This window comes from Falco peregrinus, chromosome 18 (genome assembly GCF_023634155.1).
Source record: "Falco peregrinus isolate bFalPer1 chromosome 18, bFalPer1.pri, whole genome shotgun sequence".
Taxonomy (NCBI): domain Eukaryota; kingdom Metazoa; phylum Chordata; class Aves; order Falconiformes; family Falconidae; genus Falco; species Falco peregrinus.
In genome coordinates, this window is record NC_073738.1 from 2,575,952 (window position 1) to 2,594,338 (window position 18,387).

The window sequence follows — 18,387 nt, forward strand, 5'->3', positions numbered from 1 at the left end:
AGCAGACGAGAAGCTATTCGCTCCACAAACAGGCAAGTACATTTTTTAATTTTTTTTTTTTTTTTTTAAGAGCTTTTGGTATGGAAGAGGGGTGGAACAAAGTGTCTGTTAAGTGTTCCTGTTTAGTTTTTCTCTCTTTCTTGGAAGTCTCCCAAGGGAATGAGTCCTGTAAGTACTACTAAAATGACCTCACATTAAGCACATGGGGTTACTGCACCTCCCCAGGTGCATCACATACAACGCACCATCCTTTGTCACCTAACAGCCTTCCTGCTTTCTGGAAGAATCAGACTAAGTTTCTTTTCTCAGACCCTTGTGGTTCACTAGGGAGAGGGAAGATATCCCCCCCTCCTCTGCTCATCTGAACTGTAAACGAGGATCAACTTCTCTTCTCCAACAAGATTTGATAAAGTGCAGTGCAGAAGAGGTGGGAAGACCAGCACGCTTCTCTGTAAGTACTGAACTTCTTTCATTTGTAGATCAAAGTTTCCTATATCTTACGTACACTAACTGAAGCAAGCAGCAAAATGAACCCTGGACTAAAAGCTGCAACAGGAAATGAAAAGTTATTTTATTTCTGCCTCTCAAACACAGAACTCTCCTCCGCAAGGGACACAGACAGAGCACCAGGCAGCTGTGCTGGGATGATATTTTATTTTTTACTGTTTTGGGAGAGATTTGTCATAAAACAAAGTCTCTTATTCCCCTCCACTCCAACCCACTGCTCACCCCTCAGCACTTTCACTTCCTTGTAGTAAGGCTTCAATGAAATAATTTTTCTAATGCTCTTAGTTCAAAACAATGCTAAACCATTTCCGTCTGCCAGGCAACAGGATGCACAGGGAAAACAATGAAGCAGTAAAAACCAGCAAACCACTAAAGCTTTCTTCTTTTTAAACTTACATCAGGGCAATGCATTAATTAAAGGTTAAAGCATTTAGAACCACAATAGGTCCTAGGTTAAGAAGCAATGTCTAGTTTAGTAATGAAAATTATGATGGTCTGTCCTGGTACAGGCAACAACAAAAAAAAAAAAGCAACAAACCCCAGTGATGAAGATCACTGCACAACTGGGAGTTCATCAGCAAAGGGGGACGAATCTAAACAAACCTCATTAGCAAGCCACAGCTCCTACTCCTACCTCCCCAAATGCTTCCCTGTAAATAATACTGTCCATGTGGGTTTTCATGTGTTATTACTGATTTTGAGGAGTAATTATTAGAAGTAACATATTTTGTTACAACCTACTTTCCTTTCAAGTAATTTTTGCTTACCTTCCCTTGCTTCTTCCTTAAGGCACAAGTACACTTTGCTTTGGTTCAGGAATCCAGCCAGCTGTAACAGAATGTTCAAAAAAGTCACCCAAACCATAGTAAATCAAGTGGAACCAAGCGGAGGACTGATCCCAGTTCACAGCATCATCGACCATGAACATTTCAGACCCCTCTGTCTAGTGAAACAAAAAGAAAAAACCATGTTCCACCGATCTCCCTCCTACAAACAGACATGGCACAGACTTACCGACTTCCTGCTGCCTGGAGAAGACAATAACAGCACAGGTAAAGCCCACACTTATCAATCTTAAGTTTGCAGTTTCCATAGACAAAACATTTGGATCATTTGTGGCTGAACTCTACCACATTCCATCTTTCTTGTGTACACTAGTTATAACACTGAGCCTGTGTAATCATGCTTAAGCTAACACATTGAATTCTTTCAGACTCCCTCCTTCCCAGCGGAGGTGATAAAGAATCAAGGCAATTTACAGTCAGAACACACACCAATGACAGAGTTGACGGGAATCTAAGCCTTTGTGTTGACTCTGTAAGCACAGAGCTGAAAGCAGCTGCCTCCTCGTCCAAAGGCTGGTCCATCAAGCTGGATAAGAACCACATACCACTACCAAAACTCGAGGCACTGACAACAGAAAGGTAAGGGAGACACAGAGGCAAAACACGCCTTCCAGTCATCCTCCTCTACCCCACAGCCAAGCTACACAGTGGGTTTTCAACAGCCAAACCCCAAGATTAAGACCCAAGAGCATACATTCTCCCTAACTGGAGGGCAAGAAAGAGAAGCGAGAAAGATTCCTTACACAGCTTTGTAATGCTTACAGATTTGCGTGTAATTCAGGAAGCGGGAAGACCTCAACACAGAGTCTTTTCCCATGGTTTGTACCTGGAGAGGAGCATATAGATCAGGACAGATCACCTGTATGACCTGCCAGGCTGCAGCCTCACTGCACCAGTTCCCCTCAGGCATTAGAAAGGGAATGCCCTGAGGACAGCAAGAACTGCAGCCCGTTTTCTGCCACCTTTTTCCCCCCAAAACCCCCTGACATTGTGCTATTTACACATACTCATGCAACATGAGAGCAGATGCATGCATAAGGCTTTCAACTCTGAGCAGGCTACAGGACTTTTGTCATAACTCACAGAAAAGCCACCAGGATATTGCATCCTTTTTCTCTTTTAGAAAAATTAACATGGATCACCCCTTCATTCAACAACTACAGAAAACACGCGAACGTTTATACGTGGTTCATGAAACAATAGAAACCTCAGAGGAGGCCTGCTACGAGGAATCCACCACAGCAGAGGGGTGCTTGATTGCCCAGTTGTATGCCAAGTTTCATGCAAAGGTTTGATTTCTCTTCAGGCTCGGGAATCAGTCCTTCCCAAACACCTGTGTGCCATCCCGACCCAGTAACAGGGGGTTTTTGGTTGGTTTATTGATGTTTTTTTCATTGAGCAGGGCACCAGAGACAAAAAACAAAGCCTAACTATACCCAAGGGCTGCACTCTGGCCTTCAAGGCAATCCAGCTGGACATTACAGACAAATCATGGTGTAAGTAACTTCAAGAAACTACCAATGACTCCATGCAGGAAACAAGGCAGAAGAGGGAAAAACATTTTCTGAAATACCGTTCAGTCTCACAGCCATTCTTAACTCACTTGGAAGGACATTAATGCAGTATGAGTGACAAATCACCCAGGAAAAGGCCATACACAGTACATAAGAGCAACTTGGGAAAGAGATGCAGTTTTGGCAGGGGTGTGATGAGGAAGTGAAAGGGGGATACTGAAAGTCTCAGCTCTAAGTTTCAGGAACTGCAGAGCTCCTGTTGAAAAAGGGCATAAAGAGCAGTTTATTTTCTTTTCCCACTCAGAAAAGTCAGGGAGAAGCCAGGATGGCTGACCCTTCAGTGGGAAGGGTGGCATCAAAGGCACTTATGCTGGATATGTAGAGAAAGAAAGGTCCAAGATCCACAAAACCTACTGCAGGATTTTTGAAATTGCATGTAGCTTTCTCTCCCTATGCTCTGTGCTTCCCACACCTGCATGGATCTTGTTGACTATAAGCTGCCATTTTAACTTACTTATATTTTAACACACTGGACAACACAGGCCTTAACATAAGGCACATGACAGTTGGGAACAAGGTGTAGGAATAACGAGTTTAAATGAACTGGCAGAAGACAGACACCCTGCAGAAGGGTGCAAACCCAGTCTGACCTAAGAGTAGCACATGAGACTTCGGACCTGGGATACCAGTATCTAAAACAACCACCCTGGTAAAAAAAAAAAACAAACCTATCCAGCTTTAAGTATTTTTCTAAATTAGCAATGCCCTTTTTATCCTGTTGCAGATCTTCGGTATTTCGAAGATAGACAGTATATATGTGATGGTAAGCAATGGTTTTTACTACCTCCACTACTTTTATCCCCTTTGGGTAAGACGGAATCTCTCAGGATAAACACAAGCCACCAAATGCAATGGTTTTGCTGTGGTAGAGTACTGCCTACTACCTGAGACATGACAACTGTTTGACTCAAAATTGCATATTGCTTAAAAAAAAAATATTCACAGAAATATTTCAAATTCTAAATTTAGGGGTGCCAGTGAACTTCTTGTGGGATTGCCTAGTGTGGAAGTGACATATTCAGACTCTTTCTGGTTTTCAGGTTTCTCAGGAGGAAAATTAGGAGCATTGGAAGGAGAAATTAAAGAGAATTGTCAAATTCTCTCTCAGTTGTCTTCTGATCTGTCAGTCACATTTTTAAAAGCCATCAAAGCTGTGATGAGAGACAGGAACCTCTTTGAAGAGCTGAACCATAAAGTAAGTAGAGTTCTTCTTACCACCAGGATCTATAGATACAGAGATTTCCATGATCACACCTCTTGTCCCAGACATCTTCCCTCCTGTGCCACAACTATCAATCCAAAAATCGTTCACTCAGCACATCCGTCTGGTCTCCATCACCATACACAGAAAAAAGGTACTCAGGACAGAGCCAACTGCCAAAATATATCCTGAATATAGCCTCGCAGATTTACCTGAAGGTATCAAACCATTTAAGCTTCATATTCTGTCTTTAACCAGGGCCAGCGCGAATGGCTAAAGCCTCAACTCCAGCCTCATCAATAGCTTAGGGAGGGGAGACACACACTACAGGACTGTTCATATGCTTCTGCAGTTAGACTGCAAGGGACTATCAGCAGCCTCTTCTCGGAAACCCTGACGTTTCTTTTTCTTATCCCTCTAGATGGACGAAGTTCTTGATGAAACTCGTAATTGTGAGCTGAAAACAGAAAGCCCAGACTTAAAAGACCTGTTCAGCAGCTTACAATATTCTTCAAGACATCTTCTCCTTAAGCTGGCAGGAGCAATCACCTACACTCTTGACGCTTTAGATGGTAAGGCTTTCTGGCCATTTTAATGGAGAAAACTATCAGCACCAGAAGAGGTTAAAAGCATCCCTGCCAACAAGGCTAGCAAAATATAGAAAACTGACAGTGTGTGAGAGACCTGCACAGCACTTACCTAAAACAATTTCTTGGACTACGGGAATGAAGGTGGTGTGTGCTGAGAGTAGACCTGTCTGCAGCAGCTGCTGTTCAGCAACAGCTGGAGAGTCACAGAGCAGTGACTGCCAGAAGTGTGACACTGAAATACCTCTTAGTCCAGGATCAGTATCCACAAGGGGATCCTTGACAAGAGGGCTTGAAATCAGAATGAAGATGTGGGTAAAGATGGCAAGGTTACCTTACAGAAAGAACTGGAGCCCCTCTCCTATGAGGACAGGCTGAGAGAGCTGGGTTGTTCAGCCCGGAGAAGAGGAGGCTCCAGGGAGACCTCAGAGCAGCCTTCCAGTACCTAAAGGGGCCGACAGGAAAGCTGGAGAGGGACTTTGTACAAGGGCGTGTAGCAATAGCACAAGGGGGAATGGCTTTAAACTGGAGGAGGGTACATTTAGATTAGATATTAGAAATTCTTCACTATGAAGGTGGTGAGGCACTGGCACAGGTTGCCCAGAGGAGCTGTGGATGCCCCATCCTTGGAAGCGTTCAGGGCCAGGTTGGACAGGGCTCAGAGCAACCAGGTCTAGCGGCAGGTGTCCCTGCCCATGGCAGGGGGTTAGAACTACATGATCTTTAAGGCCCCTTCCAACCCAAACCATTCCATGAAAGAGCAGTGCCAATCCCAGGGTTCTTATCCCAAGGCTGCCACAGAACACAGTTTGAACTTGCCCTCAGCCCCCTTGGTCTCTACCCTCGACGTGACAGTCACCTCTACAGAGAAACGGCTGTATTCATCTCACATAGAGGCTGCACTAATAATTGATTTTAAAACATCTGAAGAACATTTGACCCAACAGGCACGCCCTGCAAGACAACTGATGGTCACCCTTCACATCTTACCAGTTGTCTCTGAAACACTGGCGGTGGGTTTTTGGTACAAACCTTTTTTCATTCTGCAGAGCTAACAGAGGATCAGCTGCTGCTGTTGCTGGAGTCCTTGGAAGAGAAGGCTGTGTCCCAACAGCTTAAGCTGGTGAGAGATCATATATCACATTGGGCTCAAAATGAAGGGGCGGGGGGGGGGATGTTATTTTAAGTAAAGCAACATTTAAATGATGGTATAGGTATAGCAGTATCCCCACTTAAGGTAATGCCAGGAAGAAAGGAAAGAATAATTGCTTCAGACTTGGCAGGGCTCAAAATACCCACTTCAAGAGAAAACACCCCAAGACAGGAAGACCTAGGACTTCTAACAAATGTTTTGCTGATAACAGACATTAAACTGGACACAGATGACTCTCATTTTTCTTGAGGTAGCCATCAGAATTTTCTGGCTTCAGTTTTTAAAAAAAAAACAAACCACAATTTCTTGGACATAACTAATTCACAAGAAACTAGGAACTGAATACATGAGCATGATAATCTTACAGGGTGAAAAGTCCCATACGTGGATTATTTAGTGCAGCTGTAAGATAGTAAAGCACAAGTCAAAGAGATCATTTACTTAATGACTTCTTATGTGGAGTCATTAAGTGAGAATGGGAGTACTACAATACCAATACTGCTTTTTTGTTGTTCTTGCTATGAAGATTGGGATCATCTTGGAACACAGGAATGTGCATCTCAACCTGGATGACAGCTTGCTCTCCTCCTCACAACAGAAGGTACAAAAAATAACCATTGCAATGCTTGAGATGAGTGGAGTGAAATTCCAGAAAGATGGATCTGCTGTCTGTATGGAAGAAGCCTTCTCGGCCACAGCAGCCCTGTATGTGTCTCTGTACATCCTCAGTGTTCTGAGTAACTCAAATTAGGTTACATGTGTCCCCCCATTAGGGATGATTTAAAGGTAACACTTAACAATGCATTTGAGAGCCTGTTACTGCAAGCCAGTTGCTCTTTCCAAATTTCATCCCTACACAGGCAAGGTACTCACTAATGCTGCTTTGAAACGGATGCAAAAAGACTTAAGGCAAGAAAACTTATAGAAGCCAAAACCGCTTTTTCTTTCCCCGCATATGAATGGGGAGTGCCAACTGAAAAAATACACTAGCCCAAACAAGCCTGGTAGTTGCACCTTATGCGATCCTGCTTTTCCTAGAAAACGGTAGCACACAGCTGCTCATGCTATCAATAACATGTAAAGGAACATGTCAGCAATAATGTACTTATCCTGGTCACACTTGTGGTTCCTTTGTGATTCAATAAGCCAGGAAATGTTAGAAAGCCATAGGATCTGAGAACATTTTAACGATGCAGACCTGATAAAACAGCACCTCTATCACAGAATTACGCACCCCAGCAAGCAATAAATTACAGTATTTCAGAACAATACTACAAATACTTTGATTACTACTTCATAAATAAAGAGAACAACTTCTTACTGAACGACTGGACATTCTTAAAAGCAGTTTTTGTAAGTCTGCAGGTGTTTTCAGTCACCCAGTGGGGCTGCCTGCCTGGAGGCCCAGCTCCCCTCAGGCTCCTGGGGGAAAGGGGGGGGGGGGAGGGGGGCCCCTCAAGGCTCCTGGGGGAAAGTAGGGGGGGGGGGGGGGGGGTCCCTCAAGGCTCCTGGGGGAAAGTAGGGGGAGGAGGGGGGGGTCCCTCAAGGCTCCTGGGGGAAAGTAGGGGGGGGGAGGGGGGGGTCCCTCAAGGCTCCTGGGGGAAAGTAGGGGGGGGGAGGGGGGGGGTCCCTCAAGGCTCCTGGGGGAAAGTAGGGGGGGGAGGGGGGGAGCCCTCAAGGCTCCTGGGGGAAAGGGGGTGGAGGGAGGGAACCTCTAGGCTCCTGGGGGAAAGGGGGGGGGGCGCCCTTAGCAAGGGGCAGCACTGGGTGCCTGGGTGGTCGCTGACAGCACGCCGAGGCAGGGAGCCTGGCTGTGCTTTGCACCAGCCATGAGAAGAGCCCGGGGCCCTCACGGCTGCCGCTCCGCCAGGCCTCGCACCTCACCTCAGCGCGGCAGGCCAGCAGCGCCCGCGCATGCGCCGCGAGACTGGCGGGAACAACCAAGCGGCGGGCAGAAATCCCCGAGCGTCCGCCGGAAACACCCGAGAGTGTGGCGGAAATACCCGAGCGCTTGCCGGAAAGAACCGAGAGGGCGTAAGCGGAAGGAGCCGAACGGTGTCGCGCTCGGCGCTCGGCCTCGCGGGCCTGGCGGCGCTAGGGCGGTGCGGCTGGTCGGGCCTGGCGACTCCCGGCGTGCCCCGCGGTTGTTGCAGTGTCACGGCCGGCCCGGCGTGCCCGGCCATGAAGCAGGAGGGCGCGTCCCGCCGCCGCGGCGACAAGGCCAAGGGCCCCCCCGACGGGCCGCCGCCCGCCCCCCCCGACGTGGAGATGCAGGAGGAGGCAGCGGCGGCCGAAACGGCCGGGGAGCGGCAGCCGCAGCGGGAGCTTGACGCTGTCACGTTGGAGGGTGAGGGGGGGGGCTCTGGAGAGGGGTCCCTGTGGCGGGGATCTGTGGTGTGGGATGTTGTCTGGGGGGTGGTGGAGGAGGAAAGGGGTCAGGGCCAGGGCGGGGGAGCCTCCGTGAGGGATCCCTGTAGGAGGTGGGGAATGGGGGGGCTGTGAAGAGCCCGGGGGGGCAGGGGAGGGGGTAGCGCAGGAGCGCCCGTGGAGGGGGGGTGGGGGGTGCATGTGGGGAGAGGTGCTGGGAAGGGTGTTGGAGGAGGGGAAGGGGAGGTCATTGGGGGAGAGGGGTGGCTGTGAGGTATGTTGTGGGGGACCCCCTGGGAGGGTGGGCTGTTGGGGGCGGGGGAGGGCAGGGGGAGCTGCAGAGGGGCTGTGGGGGGACCCCGCAGGGCTGGAGCCCATAGCAGGAGCGAAAGGGAAGGGATCTCTGCGGGGGATCTTCTCAGCCCCCTGCTCCGAGCAGGGACAGTCATGGGGCCGGGTCAGGTCCCCTGGGACACTGAGGCCACACGGCCCCGGCACCATGAGCGGACAGAGAGACCCAACAGCAGCAGGATGGGAGAGATCCCAGCACCGGCTTCGCTCCGGTGCATCCTTTGGCAGAGGCCTCTGGGAGACACGTGCTGACATAGTGTTGCTTGTGCTTCCACAGATATCAAAGAGCACGTGAAGCAGCTGGAGAAAGCCGTGTCGGGGAAGGAGCCACGCTATGTCCTGCGTGCCTTGCGGGCTCTGCCCTCTACCTCCCGCCGACTCAACTCCAACGTGCTTCATAAAGCCATCAATGGCTTCTTCACTTCCAACAGTACCATGCGGGACTTCCTCCTCAGCTTCCTGGAGGAGGTACGGCAGCAGGGGATGGGGAGAGGTGACCAGCTATGGAGGGGACACCTTTCGCGCACCGAGGAGCCTCCAGAGCCCCGCTGTGCAGGGCAGGAGGGCACCAGGAACAGCCAAGGGCCTGGGGACCCTCGGGACACGCAGCCCAGCTGCTTGGGAATGCGTGTGAGATGAGATGGGCCACTGCAGCTCTTGGCAGGGATGGGGCTGTAGTGCCAGCAGCCTGGGCTGGCTCTCTTGTCACACTTCAAGCACAGCTGTCACCCGGCTGGGGACAGGCCTCGCTGCAGGCAGAGGTGTGCACAGCGCTGGGCGGGTGGTAGTGGTGCTGGCAGGACAGGGCTTCAGCTCGTCTGTCTCCCTCAGTCCATGGACACAGAAGCCGAGCTGCAGTTTCGCCCGCGGACGGGCAAGGCAGCCTCAGCCCCTCTCTTGCCAGAAGTGGAGACCTACCTCCAGCTGCTCCTCGTCATCTACCTGATGAACAGCAAGCGATACCCGGAGGTGAGATTCCTGGGCTTCTGGCTTGGAAGCTGAGCTTTCCGTGTGGTGCTTCTGTGCTAGGCAGGGTCTGGAGAGCCTCAGGGACCTGTCTGTCTGCGGCTCCACACTTTCCCCTTTGTTTCAGCTGTGTTTGGAGGCAACCCCCGGGCTCAGTCCCACAGCCCTGGCGGTCTCTGCTCTTCCTGGGCAGCAGTTCCTCTGCTCTGACCTCCGTTCCCCTCCTGCAGGCTCAGAAAGTGTCCGACGACCTGATGCAGAAGATCAGTTCCCAAAACCGCCGGGCCCTTGATCTAGTGGTGGCAAAATGTTATTACTACCACTCCCGAATCTATGAATTCCTGAATAAACTCGATGTGGTCAGGAGGTAGGGCAGATCCTGCGTGCAGGCTCTCCCTGAGCTTGGTCCCATGTGCTCTGGGGAGCGGGGCTGTTTCTTTTTCCTCCTCCCTGACACATTTGCTCTTTTTCCTGTAGCTTCCTGCACGCCCGGCTACGGACGGCCACGCTGCGCCATGACGCTGATGGTCAGGCCACCCTCCTGAATCTGCTGCTGAGGAACTATCTCCACTACAACCTCTATGACCAAGCAGAAAAGCTCGTCTCCAAGTCCGTGTTTCCTGAGCAGGCCAACAACAACGAGTGGGCTCGGTACCTCTATTACACAGGTGAGACACAGAGGGTCCTGCACAGCGTTGGCAGCTTGGGCTGCACCCAAAATCAAGGGCTCTGGTTCCCCAGAAAACCCTTTGGAGCAGCTGGAGATGAGGCTTCCAGGCAGAATTTGAAGCCCTGTCCGGGTGGGTCCAGCTGGATTCACTCAGGGAATTTTCCCACTGTCTTCTGCCCTGTGTGACCGCAGGGCGCATCAAGGCCATCCAGCTGGAGTACTCGGAGGCGCGGAGGACCATGACGAACGCCCTGCGGAAGGCGCCGCAGCACACGGCCGTCGGTTTCAAGCAGACGGTGAGCAGGAACAGGAAACTTGTGGGGTTTGGTACCTCCTGGGTCCACAGGGAAGCTGCTGCGGGGTTGGGGGCCCCGTGGGGACTCACTGTCTCTTTCTGCTCAAGGTGCACAAGCTGCTCATCGTGGTGGAGCTGCTGCTCGGGGAGATCCCGGACAGGCTCCAGTTCAGACAACCCTCCCTCAAGCGCTCGCTCATGCCCTACTTCCTCCTGACTCAGGGTACGATGGGCTGCTCCTGCCCACGCTCCGTCCTCGCCACCATGTCCCGTGCTTTGAGGGAGTGGGAAGCCCTGGCAGGGGGAGTTTCTTTCCCCTCGATGGGCCTTAGCTGCAGACTGCACTGGGGGAGGAGGAGGCAGCTCCTGAGAGGAGGGGATGACAGACCTGGGAGTCCCCCTGGCTCGCGTTCCCCACCGCGCCCCACCCCTCGCTCCTTCCCCAGTTAACACAATCTCTCCTCCAGCCGTCAGGACCGGGAACTTGGCCAAGTTCAACCAAGTCCTCGATCAGTTTGGGGACAAGTTCCAAGCCGATGGCACCTACACCCTGATCATTCGTCTGAGGCACAACGTCATCAAGACGGGTAGGAGGCCGCTGCTGTGGTGTTCAGGGACCCTGTCACATACTGGGCTGCCTGGCCTGGGGGGCTCCACTCTCGTTCCTCCCGCGCAGGTGTCCGGATGATCAGCCTCTCCTATTCCCGCATCTCCCTGGCCGATATTGCCCAGAAACTGCAGCTGGACAGTCCGGAGGATGCAGAGTTCATTGTCGCCAAGGTAGCTGCATGGGAAACCCCGTCCCTCTGGGTCCTGGGCTGCCCACAGCCCCTGGTTCTCACCACTGGCCTCGCTGCCTCTGCCCTGTCCCTGCAGCGCTCCCTTCCTGGGGTGGTCACTGGTTTTAGGTTGAGACCCCTCCAGGGGATGCTGGGGGACGCTCAGGGCACCGTGTCCCCTCTCTGCGTGCTGTGTCCTGAGCCCACCGCTCCTGTCACAGCAGCCAGCTCCTCCCTTCACTCTAAACTGCTGCCTCAGCCCTCGGAGACAGCGGGTGCCCTGACCGCGTGCCCTCCGGCTTGCAGGCCATTCGGGATGGCGTGATCGAGGCCAGCATTAATCACGAGAAGGGCTACGTCCAGTCAAAGGAAATGATCGACATCTACTCCACCCGGGAGCCCCAGCTGGCATTTCACCAGCGCATCTCTTTCTGCCTTGACATCCACAACATGTCTGTCAAGGTGAGCGTGGTGGGTCCCCGGCCAAGGGGCTGGCAGGGCCCGGCTGAAGGGGACAGCTGGGCAGAGTTGAGGCGTTTCTCAGCTCAGAGCTTCTCCCTCTCCCTTCTGTTTTACAGGCCATGAGGTTCCCACCCAAATCTTACAACAAGGACTTGGAATCTGCAGAGGTGAGATCTGGGTCTCCGCAGCCAGCTGCCAGAAGCCACTGGCACTGCAGCCACTGAGGCCACGGGCTGGATGTGGCTTCTGTCCCTCAGCTGCCACCAACCTCCACCTTTACCTTCCAGGAGCGCCGGGAGCGCGAGCAGCAGGACCTGGAGTTCGCAAAGGAGATGGCAGAGGATGATGATGATGGTTTTCCATGACCCTCTGGCCTGGCTGTATTTTTTCATTTGTCCCTAGGGAAGATGCTGTCTGAGCGGAGCTCCACACAACCCCAGTCCCCCCCATCTGCCTTTCTTTTATAAATACCTGCATGTCTGTACTGTGGGAGGGAGACACAGGGGTTCCCTGGGCCTGCAGCCACATGTCCTGCTCTCCCGTCCCCCCTCCAGCCACGGCAAGAACCCCCTTCCCCAATAAACAAACATTCTTTTAAGGTTGCTTGTGGTCCCGGTCATCGCTGAGCCCAGCAGCGGTGCAGCCGAGCCCATGAACTGGGAGCTCCTGGAGAAGCAGGGCCAGGGCAGGCGGGGGACAGGAGCACACTGCTCCACAGGGGCTGCAAGTGCCCCCAGCTCTCCCTACAATAATGGGGTCAAACTTTGTTAAACTTCAAATAAGACTTTTCAAATAAAAGTTGGAAAAACACCAGCCTGGCCTGCTCCTGCCCTGGGTTTGTTGTGACTTGGGAGCGCATCGGGGGGTTTGTTACCTGTTTCCCCCCTCCGGGCTGGGGCCAGCTCTTGGCCCAGGCCCTGCCAGGGGCTGGAGGTGACACCCCAGAGCTGAGCCAGGGGCACCCGGGGCTTGGTGGCAGCAGTGAGGCTGGGCAGGGAGCAGCGCAGACTCCATCTCCTCCAGCCCATGGGATCCCGTTTCCCAAAATCCACTTTATTCTGCAGCTGCAGACAAAGGCCAGAGCAGGGATTACCAGGATTGGCACCAGGTGCATGGGGGGAAAGGGCTGAGCCCCACACCCTGCTGGGAAAAGTTGGGGGGGGGAGGTGTCAGACTGGGCCCTCCTTGTACCCCCCAGCCCCCCAGACACCAGCCCCGGAGAGTGATAGGGAATGGCAACGTGCAGCCACGCTGGGTGGGTCCCACCAGCATCTGGGACCAGCTGGGCTCCTTCTCTGGGGAAATCTGGGAATCTCCCAGCATGCCCAGGCCGGGCTGGCGGCCAGGGGCTGAGGGTCAAGTGCGGGGCTGCCCAAGGGCGATGGATGCAGCCAGTCCCTGCTCCAGCGCGGAACAGGGAAGGCGAGAGCCCAGCCAGCACCAGGGGGTCCAGATCCGGCACTGGGAGGCAGAGACACCCCATAAGCGCTCACTTGCTGGCAAACCCCAGGAAGGGACTGGGGGGCTCAGGCCCCACGGAGGGGACGGGTGGCCACGAGGCAGAAGCACAGCGGACGGGCACCCAGGACAGTCCCCAGGGCCAGGACAGGCAGCTCCTGCCTGGCGTGGGTGTGCTGGGCCAGCTCTGCCACCCATGCCACAACACCCACGGGGTTTCGGGTCCTGCCACCACTTCCTTTCTTAGAAAGCTGATGGGGGGCTTTGGGCCCCACCAAGCGCTGATTCACATCCTCCCAACCCCAATTCCTGAGAGCACCGATGTGCTGAGATGGCAGCTGAGCTCTGGGCAACAGGATGCCCCCGCAGGGGCTCGGGCACACCATTCTCAGCCCCTTCAGGGACCGCCTGCTCTGGAAGGCCCCTGGCTTCCCCCAGCCCCGGGGAGGGCACAGGCAGAGCCGGGGGGGTGATTTCTCCCAAGAAAACCCATGAGGAGGCTCTGCTGCCAAGGTCCTTTCGTGCAGCCTGAGGGCAGAACACTCAGTGCTGCCAGGGCCTGGGAAGGGAAGTCATCGTTAGGTTTCAGAGTTAACTGCCTCGTGTCAGGCAAGGCTCTGGGTGGTGCTCACAGATCGGCAGCAGTTGATGGGGGGTTCCTTCCCCCAGCTGGAGGTGGCAGCAGCCCCCCAGGCTGTACCCCATGGGCTGTACCCTGCTCGAGGATGGGGGTCCCTGTCCCCACCCCTGTCCCCACAGCTTGCAGTGAGGGCAGTGATGGGACCTAGGCTGGGGGTCAGTGGTGCAGTGAGACCCCCTGGCTCACTGCTGCCCTGGGGTCACCCTGCCCAGACCCCCACCCCCACCCTCCAGGTCATAGGGCTGTGGGTCGAGCAGGTGCCTCCGGTGCCCCGGCCAGCTCGTGCCAGGCAGGAGCCAGCCCAGCCGGCACCGGCCCAGCAGATAATCCTGGAAGCACTTGCGGGAACCGGCACAAGCCAAAATTCCCACGTCAGCACGGCAGGGCTGCGGAGGGGCAGGGAGCAGCCAGCCCCATTCCTGGGGCTGCCCTGGCAGCTGCTTCCCTGAAGGGGCAGGGGGGAATGGCCCCTGGCTGGGGGCAGGGGGGGGGAATGGCCCCTGGCTGGGGGCAGGGGGGCTGAGCCCCCCATGTGGCCAAGTGCTGGCTGCTGCACATGGGGACACTGAGCACAGCACGGCCCCGTGGCACCCAGCAAGGCAAGATTTGGCCCTAGGGTGCTGAGCTGGGTCCTGGGCATGTGCCTAGATGGGGTCTCACCTTGGCCAACTCTAGCTGGTCCCACCACGGTGAATGTCACACTGCCAGTACCCGCCCTGACGCCAGGGTGAGGGGCTCAGGGGAGTTGCCCACATGGGCTGGGGATGGCGATGATCCCAAGGGGGGGAGGGGGGGACACACACCCCGTCTGTGAAAAGCCACCATCCCCTCACCCTGTCACATGTGAGTGACCCTGCAGCACTGGGCAGCAGCCAACCCAGCTGGCCAGGCAGGAGCCCAGCAGGTTAATGAGTCACCAGGCCACCGCCGGCACCATCCCGGCACCCAGCACCTGCCCCGGTGCCCGCACTCTGCTGGGCACCCACCGCAATGCCGAGGGGCATCGCTGCCCACCGGGAAAGCCCCACCGAGAGCGAGATGTGGGCAGGCTGGGAGCACCCAGCTCCCAGGATTTGCATGTTGGTGATTAAGGCCATGAGGCAATCCTCACTGTTGCCACATCAGGGTGAATCCCCGGAACCCGCTATAAATGCCCTAATCGATGAGGCCGCGCAGAGCTGGGGCAGGAGCGAGCTGTGCCGGGCTGGGCCGCGCTTGCAGAGAGGAGAAGACACCGAGCTGGGCACCATGTGCTGCTCCCTCACCCGTGAGTACCCGCAGCCCTGCACCCGCTGCCTCCACAGCACCCACTGCCCCCACTGCCCTCACTGCCCCCACTGCCCCCATCAACCCCACTCTACCAGTAGCACCCACCGCACCCCAGCACCTGCTGCACCTGCTGTACCTGCACACCCAGACCCCACTGCCCCATGGCCCTGGCACCGTGGGGTGGTGTGACACAGGGAGCATGCAGTCCCTCTCCCACTGTCAGGGGGTCTCTGCCCCTTCCCCAGGCTGCGTTGGTGCCACCATTCCCGGGGGGGTTGCTGAGCACAGACCCCGGCACTGGGTTGGGAACGGGGGTGTCCCCAGGGTGGGCGCTGAGCCAAGCGAACCCAGGGTGGGTGCTGAGCCGGTGTCCCTGCAGGCGTGCTGGTGCTGCTGCTGGGCGCGCTGCTGTGGGCGCCGTGGCGCGCGCTGCACGGGGCGCCGCTGGCCGAGCTCTCGGGGGACCAGGACTTCCAGCTCTTCCTGCACAAGAACCTGGAGTTCACCCGCAAGATCAAGGGGGACGTGGCCGCGCTGCAGCGGCTGGTGGTGAGTCCTGGGCAGGGGACAGTGGCTGTAGGCGCTGTAGGGTCACTGATAAGGTGACCTTCCTCCCTGACCTTATCGGCACCACGGGGCCAGCAGCCAGCAGCATCCGCACGGCTTGGCCCTGGGGTCTGGGGGCACCCATGGGGGCTGCGGCCGTGCACAGCCCCACTGGGATGCGTGGGGACATCCCTGGGCACACACCAGCTGCTGTTTGCTCTTGTCCCATCCACCTCTCACCGGGTGGCAGGTCTACCCCATCCCCTCCCTCCTCCTGGCTGGGCTGGGGGCGGGGGGGTGTCCCGCACCCCCGAGATCGGTAGTGGGGGGGCGGTGGGGTCCTCCGGTCCTCCAGCTGCCCTGACCCGGTCCCCCTTGGCTGCAGTGCGACACCTTCCAGCTGTGCAAGGAGGAAGAGCTGCTGCTGGTGCGGCAGGACCTGGGCATCGCGCAGGCACCGCTGGAGCAGTGCCACAGCCGCACCTTCCAGGCAGTAAGTCGGGGCAGCCCACCCGTGCCATGAGCTGGCCGGGCTCAGCCCCACCAGCTTCGCCGCTGCCCGGGGCAGCCTGAAGCCCGGTGTGGCGTGGGCTGCGGTGGCCAGGTGGTGCTGAGCCCCCCTGACGGCGCTGCGCCCACCCGCAGGAGGCCTGCTTCAGCCAGATCCGCGACGGGCTCCGCGCCTACCACGGCTCCCTCACCAGCGTCCTGGAGCTGCTGCCCGGCCACGCCGGCCTGGTGGAGACCCTGCAGCTGGACGCTGCCAACCTCTCCTCCAACATCCAGCAGCAGGTGAGGGGAGGGGGCATGTGGGGGTCCTGAGGAGATGGGGAGGGGGCCCAGGGGCTGGGGGGACAGGGACGGCACGGCAGGGACACGGGGCTCTGTGTCCTCCTGGCTGCGGAGCTGATGCCGATGCCTCTGCCCGGCTGCAGATGGAGGACCTGGGCCTGGCCACGGTGACGTTCCCCTCGGAGGACCGGGGTCCCCTCCCCGCCTTCTCCTCCCGCTTCCACCACCAGGTCGGCGGCTTCTTCATCCTGGCCAACTTCCAGCGGTTCCTGGAGACGGCGTACCGAGCGCTGCGGCACCTCGCCCGCCTCTGATGCCCAGCCCTGCACCCTATTTATTTATGTCCCAGCCTGAGCAACCTTCCCCGGGAGCCCCCGGCTTTTTTGCTTATTTAATATTTATCGCTATTTAATATTTATCTGCTGGGGACGCTCCCCCATCCGTCGGCCTCCGAGCAGGTTGGCTGGCCCTGCGATGGCATCCGTGCACAGGTATCTGTGCGCAGCATCACCCTTGTTTAATATTTAAACAAAAGCGTATATCTCTGCTATGAGGTTCGGGAGCTGAGCTGAGCCCCCGCAGCTGCCGTGGGCACCGTGCGTGCCTCGGTTTCCCCATGGCTTGCCCAGGGTGCTGCGGGTACTGCCTGCAGCATCCCACCTGGCCAAGGGGAAACCGCCTTCATCCGTGGATGAAGATGCTTCAGAGCAGCATCTCCCTGCCCGGGCTGCAGCCTGCAGGGACAAATCTGAGAGGTGTTATTTCTATTAGGCATAGTGACATTAATTAATATTTATTAGCCGTTAGGTAAGAGGGAGAGAGGGGGGGGGACGGAGGTGCCATAGGGATGCAGCAGCCTCCCAGGATGAGGCTTTTCCAGGGGAGCCCCGACACCTTTGGGGGCTGTATCCCTGCTCTGCCAGCACCCATCCCCCTGCCCTGCTAAACTCAGCGTATTTATTTGCAGTTTAACTTATTTGCACCCATCTCCTGGCCTGGGGGAGCAGCTCTGTGCTGCTGCAGTGGGCAGGGCTCAGTGGGACACAATCCTGCCCACCCTGAGCCTGGTGCAACCACCAGACTGGAGGCTGCACCAGTAGCTGCCACCAGTCCCCAGAGCCGTATCTGTGTACTGGAAATTTCACAGCCCTCCAGCAGTGTGTTTTGTACTGTATTTATTGCTGCAGCTGAGGGAGGCCCAGAGGAACACATGCTATATTTTTATATGTGATAAAAATGGAAATAAACTCTATTTTTGCTCCAGAGTCCAGGCTGTTTGCCTTTCCTGCTGTCTCCTGCCTGTCGGGGGTGGGATGCTGGGTGGCCAGGGCATGGGGACATGGGGATGGAGCGATGGGGCGCAGGGGAAGAGGCTCATTCCGGGCTGGTCCGTGGCTGCTGGCATCAGCTCAGCAGTGCCCAGCCCTGGTGGAAACCAGCACCCCCGGCCCTCCTGCCCCTACAAGGCAGCACAAGCTTCCCGAGGGCTTGGGAGCACCCACAGGCAGCTGGGTGCAGCTGCCCGGGGGCGGCAGCTTCCTCCTGCACCCGCAGCACCGCTTTGGCAAGAGCCGATTCCTAGAAAGCACCCGAGCCTGCCCACACCAGCAGCACCGAGCCGAGGGCAGCAGCCCTGGCACTGGTAGTGCACCGGGACCCACTGGTGTGGGGGGGCTCAGCCCGCGCTGGCGCCCCAGTACCGTGCGGGGATCACAGGCAGAATGAGTGCTCAGGGCTCCGTGGCGGCGGAGCAGAGCCGAGTGCCATGCCCTCCCCGCGGGCCCTGGGCTGGGGGCAGCGGGTGGGCTCAGCCCTCCCTCTCCTGCTGCACCGGGAACCTGCCCAGCGACGCGCCTGGAGCCCTCCCAGAGCTGCCACCGCTGGGATGGGACTTCCAGCAGCAGGAAGGGCAAGGTGGACGGACA

The 18,387-nt window shown here is 56.2% G+C and overlaps 3 protein-coding genes across 5 annotated transcripts; all 3 read left to right on the forward strand.

The window, feature by feature from the left end:
• The first annotated feature begins 310 nt into the window (after positions 1 to 310).
• GSDMA (gasdermin A) lies at positions 311 to 7,192 on the forward strand. Of its 2 annotated transcripts, none has more exons than XM_013295418.3 (10): positions 311 to 451; positions 1,297 to 1,559; positions 1,721 to 1,931; positions 2,476 to 2,641; positions 2,755 to 2,848; positions 3,651 to 3,689; positions 3,967 to 4,121; positions 4,549 to 4,699; positions 5,764 to 5,837; positions 6,394 to 7,192. In XM_013295418.3, the coding sequence occupies exons 2-10, from the start codon at positions 1,346 to 1,348 to the stop codon at positions 6,616 to 6,618; spliced, it is 1,329 nt and encodes a 442-aa protein (XP_013150872.1). In that variant the 5' UTR covers positions 311 to 451; positions 1,297 to 1,345; the 3' UTR covers positions 6,619 to 7,192. The 2 variants fall into 2 exon arrangements, with proteins under 2 accessions (XP_013150872.1, XP_013150873.1); XM_013295419.3 differs by having other exon boundaries at positions 1,324 to 1,559.
• An 800-nt stretch (positions 7,193 to 7,992) lies between these two features.
• On the forward strand, positions 7,993 to 12,570 carry PSMD3 (proteasome 26S subunit, non-ATPase 3). 2 transcript variants are annotated; one of them, XM_055789669.1, is made up of 12 exons: positions 7,996 to 8,214; positions 8,863 to 9,053; positions 9,417 to 9,554; positions 9,782 to 9,918; positions 10,029 to 10,219; positions 10,414 to 10,517; positions 10,625 to 10,739; positions 10,984 to 11,103; positions 11,193 to 11,296; positions 11,602 to 11,757; positions 11,874 to 11,924; positions 12,045 to 12,570. In XM_055789669.1, the coding sequence occupies exons 1-12, from the start codon at positions 8,049 to 8,051 to the stop codon at positions 12,120 to 12,122; spliced, it is 1,551 nt and encodes a 516-aa protein (XP_055645644.1). In that variant the 5' UTR covers positions 7,996 to 8,048; the 3' UTR covers positions 12,123 to 12,570. The 2 variants fall into 2 exon arrangements, with proteins under 2 accessions (XP_055645645.1, XP_055645644.1); XM_055789670.1 differs by lacking the exons at positions 11,602 to 11,757; positions 11,874 to 11,924; positions 12,045 to 12,570 and adding an exon at positions 11,517 to 11,595 and having other exon boundaries at positions 7,993 to 8,214.
• Positions 12,571 to 14,789: 2,219 nt separating this feature from the next.
• On the forward strand, positions 14,790 to 17,536 carry CSF3 (colony stimulating factor 3). Its single transcript, XM_055789672.1, has 5 exons — positions 14,790 to 15,122; positions 15,504 to 15,673; positions 16,056 to 16,163; positions 16,316 to 16,462; positions 16,606 to 17,536. Exons 1-5 carry the CDS (start codon positions 14,846 to 14,848, stop codon positions 16,774 to 16,776), a joined length of 873 nt encoding a protein of 290 aa, XP_055645647.1. The 5' UTR covers positions 14,790 to 14,845; the 3' UTR covers positions 16,777 to 17,536.
• Positions 17,537 to 18,387: the final 851 nt, after the last annotated feature.

Excerpts from the sequence above, each read along its gene's own strand:
- PSMD3 (XM_055789669.1), top strand. The coding sequence starts at position 8,049 with ATGAAGCAGGAGGGCGCGTCCCGCCGCCGCGGCGACAAGGCCAAGGGC. Across the intron at positions 8,215-8,862 it reads TGACGCTGTCACGTTGGAGG|ATATCAAAGAGCACGTGAAG; the intron begins GTGAGGGGGGGG and ends GTGCTTCCACAG. Across the intron at positions 9,555-9,781 it reads ACAGCAAGCGATACCCGGAG|GCTCAGAAAGTGTCCGACGA; the intron begins GTGAGATTCCTG and ends CCCCTCCTGCAG.
- CSF3 (XM_055789672.1), top strand. The coding sequence starts at position 14,846 with ATGCCGAGGGGCATCGCTGCCCACCGGGAAAGCCCCACCGAGAGCGAG. Across the intron at positions 16,164-16,315 it reads ACAGCCGCACCTTCCAGGCA|GAGGCCTGCTTCAGCCAGAT; the intron begins GTAAGTCGGGGC and ends GCCCACCCGCAG. Across the intron at positions 16,463-16,605 it reads CCTCCAACATCCAGCAGCAG|ATGGAGGACCTGGGCCTGGC; the intron begins GTGAGGGGAGGG and ends GCCCGGCTGCAG.
- GSDMA (XM_013295418.3), top strand. The coding sequence starts at position 1,346 with ATGTTCAAAAAAGTCACCCAAACCATAGTAAATCAAGTGGAACCAAGC. Across the intron at positions 2,642-2,754 it reads ATGCCAAGTTTCATGCAAAG|GGCACCAGAGACAAAAAACA; the intron begins GTTTGATTTCTC and ends TTCATTGAGCAG. Across the intron at positions 3,690-3,966 it reads TAGACAGTATATATGTGATG|GTTTCTCAGGAGGAAAATTA; the intron begins GTAAGCAATGGT and ends TCTGGTTTTCAG.